The sequence below is a fragment of the Oncorhynchus tshawytscha genome, linkage group LG10 (genome assembly GCF_018296145.1).
Source record: "Oncorhynchus tshawytscha isolate Ot180627B linkage group LG10, Otsh_v2.0, whole genome shotgun sequence".
Taxonomy (NCBI): domain Eukaryota; kingdom Metazoa; phylum Chordata; class Actinopteri; order Salmoniformes; family Salmonidae; genus Oncorhynchus; species Oncorhynchus tshawytscha.
In genome coordinates this window covers 83106839-83119338 of record NC_056438.1, presented here as the reverse complement: position 1 = coordinate 83119338, position 12500 = coordinate 83106839, and the positions used below count along the sequence as shown (strand labels likewise).

The window sequence follows — 12500 nt, the reverse complement described above, 5'->3', positions numbered from 1 at the left end:
TCTCAGTAGATACTGTGGAGGTTAGCTGCCTGGTCTCATTCACATCAGATACTGGGGAGGTTAGCTGTCTGGTCTCATTCACATCAGATTAAGTGGAGGTTAGCTGCCTGGTCTCATTCACATCAGACATTGTGGAGGTTAGCTATCTGGTCTCATTCACATCAGATACTGGGGAGGTTAGCTGTCTGGTCTCATTCTCAGTAGATACTGTGGAGGTTAGCTGTCTGGTCTCATTCACATCAGATACTGGGGAGGTTAGCTGTCTGGTCTCATTCACATCAGATACTGGGGAGGTTAGCTGTCTGGTCTCATTCTCAGTAGGTACTGTGGAGGTTAGCTGCCTGGTCTCATTCACATCAGACATTGTGGAGGTTAGCTGTCTGGTCTCATTCTCAGTAGATACTGTGAAGGTTAGCTGCCTGGTCTCATTCTCAGTAGATACTGTGGAGGTTAGCTGTCTGGTCTCATTATCAGCAGATACTGTGGAGGTTATCTGCCTGGTCTCATTCTCAGTAGATACTGTGGAGGTTAGCTGTCTGTTCTCATCCTCATCAGATACTGTAGAGGTTAGCTGTCTGGTCTCATTATCAGCAGATACTGTGGAGGTTATCTGCCTGGTCTCATTCTCAATAGACACTGTGGAGGTTAGCTGTCTGGTCTCATTCTGAATAGATAATGTGGAGGTTAGCTGCCTGGTCTCATTCTCAGTAGATACTGGGAGGTTAGCTGTCTGGTCTCATTCTCAGTAGATACTGTGGAAGTTAGCTGTCTGGTCTCATTCTCAGTAGATACTGTGGAGGTTAGCTGTCTGGTCTCATCCTCATCAGATACTGTGGAGGTTAGCTGTCTGGTCTCATTCACATCAGATACTGTGTAGGTTAGCTGTCTGGTCTCATTCTCAGTAGATACTGTGGAAGTTAGCCTCCTGGTCTCATTCTTAGTAGATACTGTGGAGGTTAGCTGTCTGGTCTCATTCTCAGTAGATACTGTGGAGGTTATCTGCCTGGTCTCATTCTCAGTAGATACTGTGGAGGTTTGCTGTCTGGTCTCATTCTGAATAGATCATCTGGAGGTTAGCTGCCTGGTCTCGTTCTCAGTATATACTGTAGAGGTTAGCTCCCTGGTCTCATTCTCAGTAGATACTGTGAAGGTTAGCTTTCTGGTCTCATTCTCAGTAGATACTGTGAATGTTAGCTTTCTGGTCTCATTCTCAATAGATACTGTGGAGGTTAGCTGTCTGGTCTCATTCTCAGTAGATACTATGGAGGTTAGCTTTCTGGTCTCATTCACAGTAGATACTGTGGAGGTTAGCTGTCTGTTCTCATCCTCATCAGATACTGTAGAGGTTAGCTGTCTGGTCTCATTATCAGCAGATACTGTGGAGGTTAGCTGTCTGTTCTCATCCTCATCAGATACTGTAGAGGTTAGCTGTCTGGTCTCATTATCAGCAGATACTGTGGAGGTTATCTGCCTGGTCTCATTCTCAATAGACACTGTGGAGGTTAGCTGTCTGGTCTCATTCTGAATAGATAATGTGGAGGTTAGCTGCCTGGTCTCATTCTCAGTAGATACTGCGGAGGTTAGCTGTCTGGTCTCATTCTCAGTAGATACTGTGGAAGTTAGCTGTCTGGTCTCATTCTCAGTAGATACTGTGGAGGTTAGCTGTCTGGTCTCATCCTCATCAGATACTGTGGAGGTTAGCTGTCTGGTCTCATTCACATCAGATACTGTGTAGGTTAGCTGTCTGGTCTCATTCTCAGTAGATACTGTGGAAGTTAGCCTCCTGGTCTCATTCTTAGTAGATACTGTGGAGGTTAGCTGTCTGGTCTCATTCTCAGTAGATACTGTGGAGGTTATCTGCCTGGTCTCATTCTCAGTAGATACTGTGGAGGTTTGCTGTCTGGTCTCATTCTGAATAGATCATCTGGAGGTTAGCTGCCTGGTCTCGTTCTCAGTATATACTGTAGAGGTTAGCTCCCTGGTCTCATTCTCAGTAGATACTGTGAAGGTTAGCTTTCTGGTCTCATTCTCAGTAGATACTGTGAATGTTAGCTTTCTGGTCTCATTCTCAATAGATACTGTGGAGGTTAGCTGTCTGGTCTCATTCTCAGTAGATACTATGGAGGTTAGCTTTCTGGTCTCATTCACAGTAGATACTGTGGAGGTTAGCTGTCTGTTCTCATCCTCATCAGATACTGTAGAGGTTAGCTGTCTGGTCTCATTATCAGCAGATACTGTGGAGGTTAGCTGTCTGGTCTCATCCTCATCAGATACTGTGGAGGTTAGCTGCCTGGTCTCGTTCTCAGTAGATACTGCGGAGGTTAGCTGTCTGGTCTCATTCACAGTAGATACTGTGGAGGTTAGCTGTCTGGTCTCATTCACATCAGATACTGTGGAGGTTAGCTGTCTGGTCTCATTCACATCAGATACTGGGGAGGTTAGCTGTCTGGTCTCATTCTCAGTAGATACTGTGGAGGTTAGCTGTCTGGTTTCATTCTCAGTAGATACTGTGGAGGTTAGCTGTCTGGTCTAATTCTCAGTAGATACTGTGGAGGTTAGCTGCCTGGTCTCATTCACATCAGATACTGGGGAGGTTAGCTGTCTGGTCTCATTCACATCAGATTAAGTGGAGGTTAGCTGCCTGGTCTCATTCACATCAGACATTGTGGAGGTTAGCTATCTGGTCTCATTCACATCAGATACTGGGGAGGTTAGCTGTCTGGTCTCATTCTCAGTAGATACTGTGGAGGTTAGCTGTCTGGTCTCATTCACATCAGATACTGGGGAGGTTAGCTGTCTGGTCTCATTCACATCAGATACTGGGGAGGTTAGCTGTCTGGTCTCATTCTCAGTAGATACTGTGGAGGTTAGCTGCCTGGTCTCATTCACATCAGACATTGTGGAGGTTAGCTGTCTGGTCTCATTCTCAGTAGATACTGTGAAGGTTAGCTGCCTGGTCTCATTCTCAGTAGATACTGTGGAGGTTAGCTGTCTGGTCTCATTATCAGCAGATACTGTGGAGGTTATCTGCCTGGTCTCATTCTCAGTAGATACTGTGGAGGTTAGCTGTCTGTTCTCATCCTCATCAGATACTGTAGAGGTTAGCTGTCTGGTCTCATTATCAGCAGATACTGTGGAGGTTATCTGCCTGGTCTCATTCTCAATAGACACTGTGGAGGTTAGCTGTCTGGTCTCATTCTGAATAGATAATGTGGAGGTTAGCTGCCTGGTCTCATTCTCAGTAGATACTGCGGAGGTTAGCTGTCTGGTCTCATTCTCAGTAGATACTGTGGAAGTTAGCTGTCTGGTCTCATTCTCAGTAGATACTGTGGAGGTTAGCTGTCTGGTCTCATCCTCATCAGATACTGTGGAGGTTAGCTGTCTGGTCTCATTCACATCAGATACTGTGTAGGTTAGCTGTCTGGTCTCATTCTCAGTAGATACTGTGGAAGTTAGCCTCCTGGTCTCATTCTTAGTAGATACTGTGGAGGTTAGCTGTCTGGTCTCATTCTCAGTAGATACTGTGGAGGTTATCTGCCTGGTCTCATTCTCAGTAGATACTGTGGAGGTTTGCTGTCTGGTCTCATTCTGAATAGATCATCTGGAGGTTAGCTGCCTGGTCTCGTTCTCAGTATATACTGTAGAGGTTAGCTCCCTGGTCTCATTCTCAGTAGATACTGTGAAGGTTAGCTTTCTGGTCTCATTCTCAGTAGATACTGTGAATGTTAGCTTTCTGGTCTCATTCTCAATAGATACTGTGGAGGTTAGCTGTCTGGTCTCATTCTCAGTAGATACTGTGGAGGTTAGCTGTCTGGTCTCATTCTCAGTAGATACTGTGGAGGTTAGCTGTCTGGTCTCATTCTCAGTAGATACTGTGGAGGTTATCTGCCTGGTCTCATTCTCAGTAGATACTGTGGAGGTTAGCTGTCTGGTCTCATTCACATCAGATACTGTGGAGGTTAGCTGTCTGGTCTCATTCATCAGACATTGTGGAGGTTAGCTGTAAAACTGATTTAAGTTTCCCTACATTAAAGTCCCCGGCCACTAGGAGCTCTGTTGCTGGGTGAGCATTTTCTTGTTTGCTTATGGCCTTATACAGTTGGTTGAGTGCGGTCTTAGTGCCAGCATCAGTTTGTGGTGGTAAATAGATGGCTATGAATTATATAGATGAGAACTCTTGGTAAATATGTGGTCTATAGCTTATCATAAGGTACTCTACCTCAGGCGAGCAGAACCTCGAGACTTCTTTAATATTAGACATCGCGCAACAGCTGTTATTGACAAATAGACACATAGCCCCACCCCTCGTCTAACCAGACGTAGCTTCTCTGTCCTGCTGGTGTATGGAAAATCTCACCAACTCTATATTATCAGTCTAGTCGTTCAGCCACAACTCGGTGAAACATAAGATATGTAAGCGTGACGTCGGTGTCTGTGGGGGGGCGCAGTTCTTGTTAGAGGGCCGTGACGGTCGCACTGTATTATCCTCAAAGCGGGCAAAGAAGGTGTTTAGTTTGTCTGGAAGCAAGACGTTGGTGTCTGTGACGTGGCTGGTTTTCTTCTTGTAGTCCGTGATTTCCTGTAGACCCTGTCACATACGTCTCGTGTCTGAGCCGTTGAATTGCGACTCCACTTTGTCCCTGTACCGGCATTTCGCTTGTTTGATTGCCTTGCGAAGGGAATAACTACACTGTTTATATTCAGCCATATTCCCAGACCTCTTTCCATGGTTAAATGCGGTGGTTCGAGCTTCCAGTTTTGCGCGAATGCCGCCATCCATCCACGGTTTCTGGTTGGGGTAGGTTTTAAGTTCCTGTATGTTGTTATGATTACATCATGAGTCGTTAATCATGAAGCATACACACACGCCCTTCCTCTTCCTAGAGAGGTGTTTATCTCTGTCGGCACAATGCATGGAGAAGCCCGGTGGCTGAACCGATTCCGACAACTTATCCCGAGAGAGCCATGTTTCTGTGACACAGAGAATGTTACAATCTCTGATATCTCTCTGGAAGGCAATCATTGCTCGAATTTCATCTACCTTATTGTCAAGAGACTGGACATTGTCGTGTAGTATTCTCGGGAGCGGTGGGCGATGTGCACATCTACGGAGCCTGACCAGAAGGCCGCTCCGTCTGCCCCCTTCTGCGGCGCCGTTGATGATTTGATTTGTTTTGGGTCGGCCTCTGGGATTATATCCACTTTCCTGTGTGGTGGTCCAAACAGAGGATCCGCTTCAGGAAAGTCATATTCCTGGTCATAATGTTGGTAAGTTGACGTCGCTCTTATATCCAATAGTTCTTCCCGTCTGTAGGTAAGGCTTGAGCAGACCGGGCTCCTATTGGTCAGCCCCTGTGGATTTCTTGGTATCTATAGCAAGTAAGTCATCAAGGACGTGTTTTTCTTTTAATTGCCAAAATACAAAAACTACCATTCCCGAATCAGAATTTAGTCCACTCTTAGCGATAGTAGGGCTAGCCGCTCTTTCAAAAGACAGACCACTGAAATAAAATGATGATTAAATGCATCAGAACTGTTGTTTTGATTAAAGAAGCAATACAACTGGCCTTCTTTAGAGTTCCTCTGTCCAGTGTCTGTTCTTTTGCCCATCTTAATATTTCATTTTTGTCTTTGCAATTCTGTCTAGAAGGACAGCATCCCGGAGTTGCCTCTTCACTGTTGATGTTGAGACTGGTGCTTTGCTTGTACTATTTAATGAAGCTGCCAGTTGAGGACTTGTGAGGCATCTGTTTCTCAAACTAGACACTCTAATGTACTTGTCCTCTTGCTCAGTTGTGCACCGGGGCCTCCCACTCCTCTCTCTATTCTGGTTAGAGACAGTTTGCTCTGTTCTATGAAGGGAGTAGTACACAGCATTGTACGAGATCTTCAGTTTCTTGGCAATTTCTCGCATGGAATAGCCTTCATTTCTCAGAAGAATAGACTGACGAGGTTCAGAAGAAAGTGATTTGTTTCTGGCCATTTTGAGCCTGTAATCGAACCCACAAATGCTGATGCTCCAGATACTCAACTAGTCTAAAGGAAGGCCAGTTTTATTGCTTCTTTAATCAGAACAACAGTTTTCAGCTGTGCTAACATAATTGCAAAAGGGTTTCCTAATGATCAATTAGCCTTTTAAAATTATAAACTTGGATTAGCTAACACAACGTGCCACTGGAACACAGGAGTTATAGTTGCTGATAATGGGACTGTAGATATTCCATTAAAAAAATTGTCCGTTTCCAGCTACAATAGTCATTTACAACATTAACAATATCTACACTGTATTTCTGATCAATTTGATGTTAATTTAATGGACAAAAAAAGTGCTTTTCTTTCAAAAACAAGGACATTTCTAAATGACCCCAAACTTTCGAAAGGTAGTATATAAAGTTTATATGTGAAAACGACTTACAACTGATACAATCAGTTGTTCCGGACACACTCGTGCTGAAGAGGGAGGCTCGTTCAGCTGCTGCTATCACATGATTAAACACACCACTGGAATGTCCTAATAATTTGAAAGATTGATCAGAAACCAGGTGTTTTTATCAGTGTCTGCTTACTTAGATTTTGACCTTATGCTGATTAAGATGAGCAGAGTAAGGTGTTTACATGACTATTGTATAATCTGCCTACTACCATAATCAGTGGCAAAAGGCAGAGAAGAGAAATTTAAGAAAAGCAAAATAGCAGCTGTACAGATTACTCATCCAAAGGGCTTTGACTTTTCAGACACGGCAGACAGCTAACGCAATAATATTGTCTGTTTTGTAAATGAACATGTTTTTGCTTTTGGTGCTTTGTTATATGTGACTTACCACTTGGAGTCTTATGTAGCTTTTTTGCCTATGTTTACTGACAGCGGACCATATTCAACAGGTGATGTACACTTTAGCTTAAGACATGTAGCTACCTAGCTAGGTAAACAATAAACCTAGCTATGGTAAACAATCAACCTAGCTAGGTGGACAACGTGTCAGATCACAAACATCACATAATGTTAGCTAACGAACCAGCCAGCTAACGTTAGCTAGCTAACATTAGGCTCTAACTAGAAAAGCAAACGGCTCTGGGATACAAATAATAGTATCAGCTAGGCAGCCAGTCAGCTAACTTTAGCTAGCTAGCTAACAGTACACTTTAGCTTAAGACATGTAGATAGCTAGGTAAACAATGAACCAAGCAAGGTAAACAACGTGTAAGATCACACACGTCACTTAACGTTAGCTAACGGGCCAGCCAGCTGACGTTAGCTAGTTAAACAACAATGAACAAAGTGCCAAATCATGTCGTTACCACCCTGCATGAATCTGCTGAGAGCTAACTAACCAGGTTCAATATAAGCTAACATTAGGCTCTAACTAATATCTGGAAATGTAGCTAGCTAATGCTAGACTATCTTACCTGTATACATCATCATGCATGATGGATCCGTCTCTCTGTCACGGATGCGATGCCACGGTTGCCCTTAGTTTGAAGATGGAATCCGGAGACAGGTGTTTTCTCCATCTCCTTAGCTATCATACTATAATTAACTGATTTCAAAACACAGTCCTCCAGAAAGGGGAGAGCAACACTTATGCAGCTCCACTACATGATCCATTTTTTTTAAAAGCAGCGTTCTACAGGATTACCAACACAGACTGACCAGCTCAAATAGACAGAAGCCTTCTACAGTGGGGCAAAAAAGTATTTAGTCAGCCACCAATTGTGCAACCCTCTCCCCAATTGTGCAAGATCATTTTGACCCCACGGGGTGAGATCTTGCGTGGAGCCCCAGATCGAGGGAGATTATCAGTGGTCTTGTATGTCTTCCATTTCCTAATAATTGCTCCCACAGTTGATTTCTTCAAACCAAGCTGCTTACCTATTGCACATTCAGTCTTCCCAGCCTGGTGCAAGTCTACAAATTTTTTTTCTCATTTTGTCTGTCATAGTTGAAGTGTACCTATGATGAAAATTACAGGCCTCTCTCATCTTTTTAAGTGGGAGAACTTGCACAATTGGTGGCTGACTAAATACTTTCCCCCCCCACTGTATATGGCAGACCAATCCGAACTCCTTTCTCGGGATGTCCAGCCCACTCATTATCTCAGCCAATCTTGGCTAGTGTGAAGGTTGCTGACAAGGCTCATAATTTAACAATGTTATTAATATTTACAATTGGCATAAAAGTTTGTTAAAGTTCACATGTTCCAGTAGTCATTTCTGCAAGAAAAATGTTTTTGTTTTTTTATAAATAAAAAATGGCTCTCCTGTGAAGTCATTATTTGGAACATACACCTAGTTTCCTGAAACGGGTCACATATGACCAAAGACGTTGGAGAAGTGGTTTATCCATACATCTCCATTTTGGACAGTTAGCTCTTAATGTTGTTGTTTGTTCAGTGTTTTACAATTTTCCCAGAAGTGACCTGATTCTATGGATTCTTCAATCACAATGAGCTGTTTCCTTTGTGTTTGTTCTGTATTTCTGTTTTTCCCTATGGTAAAGGCGTATGTTCTGGTTTTCTGTGTTTTTAGTTGGTTTCTCAATTTCTTTCATAGGTTTATGCACTCTTCATCAAACCATTTAACATTGCAGGTACATTTTCTTAGGTTTTTAGCTTGAATTTTTAACCTCTCTAGGATACGTGGGATGGTAGCGTCCCACCTGTCAACAGCCAAGTGAAACTGCAGGGCGCCAAATTCAAAACAACAGAAATCCCATAATTAAAATTCCTCATACATACAAGTATTTTACACCATTTTAAAGATACACTTGTTTTTCCCAGCCAAAGACAGGAGTCACAAAAATCAGAATATAGATAGAATTAATCACTAACCTTTGATGATCTTCATCAGATGACACTCATAGGACTTCATGTTACACAATACATGTATGTTTTCTTCGGTAAAGTTCATATTTATATAAATAAATCTCAGTATACATTGGCACATTATGTTCAGTAGTTCCAAAACATGCGGTGATTATGCAGAGAGCCACATCAATTTACAGAAATACTCATAATAAATAATAATAAACGTTGATCAAAGATACAAGTGTTATACATGGAATTTTACCTAAACTTCTCCTTAATGCAACCGCTGTGTCAGATTTCAAAAAATCTTTTATGTAAAAAGCAAACCATGCAATAATCTGAGTACGGCACTCAGAGCCCAAACAAGCCAAAAAGATATCCGCCATTTTGTGCAGTCAATTGAAGTCAGAAATAACATTATAAATATTCACTTACGTTTGATGATCTTCATCAGAATGCACTCCCAGGAATCCCAGTTCCACAATAAATGTTTGTTTTTGTTCGATAATGTCCATCATTTATGTCCAAATAGCTTCTTTTGTTAGCGCGTTTGGTAAACAAATCCAAACTCACGAAGTGCGTTCACTAGGAGCAGACGAAATGTCAAAAAGTTCCGTTACAGTCTGTAGAAACATGTCAAACGATGTATAGAATCAATCTTTAGGATGTTGTTAAAATAAATCTTCAATAATGTTCCAACTGAAGAATTCCTTTGTCTGTAGAATTGCAATGGAACGCAGTTCGCTCTCACGTGAACGAGCGTGGCCAGCTCGTGGCTCTCTGCCAGACCTCTGACTCATTCCCCATCTCATTCGGCCCCACTTCACAGTAGAAGCATCAAACAACGTTCTAAAGACGGTTGATATCTAGTGGAAGCCTTAGGAAGTGCAACATGACCAATATCCCACTGTATCTTCAATAGGATATGAGTTGAAAAATGACCAACCTCAGATTTCCCACTTCCTGGTTGGATTACTTCTCAGGTTTCTGCCTGCCATATAAATTCTGTTATACTCACAGACATCCTTCAAACAGTTTTAGAAACTTAAGCGTGTTTTCTTTCCAAATCTACTAATATATATGCATATTCTAGCTTTTATGGCTGAGTAGCAAGCAGTTTAATTTGGGCACGCTTTTCATCCAAAATTCCCAATGCTGCCCCCTACCCAAGAGAAGTTTTACATTTTGATATGTTAACTGGTTATTGGTTAAACTGTTCAGGCTTTCTACTGCTAAGTATACATCTTCACTATTGCATGGAAACATTGTCTCTTTCACCCTCCCTCCCTCCCTCCCTCCCTCCCTCCCTCCCTCCCTCCCTCCCCCCCTCCCTCCCTCCCTCCCTCCCTCCCTCCCTCCCTCCCTCCCTCCCCCTCCCTCCCTCCCTCCCTCCCTCTCTCTCTCTCTCTCTCTCTCTCTCTCTCTCTCTTTCTCTCCCTCTCCCCCAACCACCCCGTCTCTCTCTCCCCCTACAACTCTCTCTCTCTCTCTCTCTTTGTCTCCCCCCTCCAGGTCAGAGGGGTACCGTAAGGTCCCGTACCACTACGATGAAGCCGGTAGTCATGATGACTGTCTATAACCATCTCTCTCCTCCCCCCTCCTCCCAGGTCATAGGGGTACCGTAAGGTCCCGTACCACTACGATGAAGCCAGTAGTCATGATGACTGTCTATAACCATCTCTCTCCTCCCCCCTCCTCCCAGGTCAGAGGGGTATCGTAAGGTCCCGTACCACTACTATGAAGCCGGTAGTCGTGATGAGTGTGCAGAGTATCTCCTCCACGAGAGCGCTCCGTACGGCGGCCACCGTTTCATCACAGAGAAGGCCGTCTTCGCCAAGTGGGCCAGAACACACACCATTAAGTTTTACAACCCGCCATGGAAACTGTCGTGACCCGGAGGGACAGCAGATAGCCGGGAGGTCTGGAGGAGGGACATTATTGATGACATCACACAGCCGTGTCCACCTCATCATCCAGGGACAGGGAGAACGCAGGGCCACTACCGTTACACCAGAGCAGTGTCCCAAATGACACCCTCTTCCCTATATAGTGCACTATCGGGCCCTGGTCAAAAGTAATGCACTATATAGGCACGTCTCCCTCCCTTGGCGTTGTCTAGGTGTATATGACACTGAAATGTACAGTCAGAATGCGCACATCGTTCTGCAATCCCAGTCCGTCCATTACCACTGAGCCTGTAGTCTGAGGGGTTGTAATTCCCGTCCCACTGCTTGCCTGACTGTAGCACTGAAACCAGACACCCATCCTGGGCTGAAACGTAGATGGTAGAGAGTGGTCCCTCCATGTCCCTCCATGTCCTCACTGAGCCATGAACCAAGGCCTTCTGTTCACTAAAACAATCTGGCCACTGCAGGACAGGCTCATCCATCTATCCCATTAGAGAAACAACATGAAGGAGAAACTATTTCTCCACTCATTGAATGTCTGTTGTCATCTTCTAGGACTCTGTTGTCATCTTCTAGAACTCTGTTGTCATCTTCTAGAACTCTGTTGACCTCTTCTAGGACTCTGTTGTCATCTTCTAGAACTCTGTTGACCTCTTCTAGGACTCTGTTGTCATCTTCTAGAACTCTGTTGTCATCTTCTAGAACTCTGTTGTCATCTTCTAGAACTCTGTTGTCATCTTCTAGAACTCTGTTGTCATCTTCTAGAACTCTGTTGACCTCTTCTAGGACTCTGTTGTCATCTTCTAGAACTCTGTTAACCTTTTCTAGAACTCTGTTGACATCTTCTAGAGCTCTGTTGACATCTTCTAGAACTCTGTTGACCTCTTCTAGAACTCTGTTGACCTATTCCAGAACTCTGAGCTGGAGAAAATGTGATGTCCTAAAGGAGCTCCGGAGCAGGGGTCTTCTTGACCTCCAATCATCTGCTGCTTTGATGTTGTAAAGGTTGGTGAATGACAAAGGACGGATAGCTCAACTCAACAGATACGGGATAAGAAAAGAATGAAACCAACAAACTGTTCTTCATCTCTACAGTAGCTACACACAGGCTCTCCCTAATGACACCCTATTCCCTACATAGTGCACTACTTTTGACCAGGGCCCTATAGGTAGTGCACTATGTAGGGGATAGGGTCCTTTAGATGTGCTGAAGCCCTGTACAGTACAGTATGTATCTCACAAGTCTGAACTCTCCAAGATGTTGTTATTCTATGTCAGTCTGGGTGTTGATAGAGGCCTGTTACCAATCTCTGACCAGCTACACTACTTTATTCTTCATCTGGCTGTACCCCCTTTCTGTCTGTCTGTCTGTCCACTTAGAATTATTGGCTACCAGGGGTGTCTCAAATAGTGCCCTATTCCCTATATAGAGCATTCTTTAACCAGGGTCCACAGAGCACTTCTTTAACAACGGCCCATAGAGCTGACCATAGGGCACTTCCTTAACCAGGGCCCATAGAGCTGACCATAGGGCACTTCTTTAACCAGGGCCATAGAGCACTTCCTTAACCAGGGCCCATAGAGCTGACCATAGGGCACTTCTTTAACCAGGGCCCATAGTGCTGAACATAGGGCACTTCTTTAACCAGGGCCCATAGTGCTGAACATAGGGCACTTCTTTAACCAGGGCCCATAGTGCTGAACATAGGGCACTTCTTTAACCAGGGCCCATAGAGCACTTCTTTAACCAGGGCCCATAGAGCTGACCATAGGGCACTTCTTTAACCAG

General features: G+C 44.0%; 1 protein-coding gene across 2 annotated transcripts in view; it reads left to right on the top strand.

Annotated features, from left to right (window-relative positions):
- st6galnac3 (ST6 (alpha-N-acetyl-neuraminyl-2,3-beta-galactosyl-1,3)-N-acetylgalactosaminide alpha-2,6-sialyltransferase 3) overlaps positions 1-12377 on the top strand; it is a 111795-nt gene extending 99418 nt beyond the window's left edge. For both annotated transcript variants that reach the window (XM_042329233.1, XM_042329232.1), the window contains exon 6: positions 10507-12377. In XM_042329233.1, the coding sequence (XP_042185167.1) occupies positions 10507-10696 (190 nt within the window). In that variant the 3' untranslated portion in view covers positions 10697-12377. The remainder of the gene's footprint in view (positions 1-10506) is intronic.
- The last annotated feature ends 123 nt before the right edge of the window (positions 12378-12500 follow it).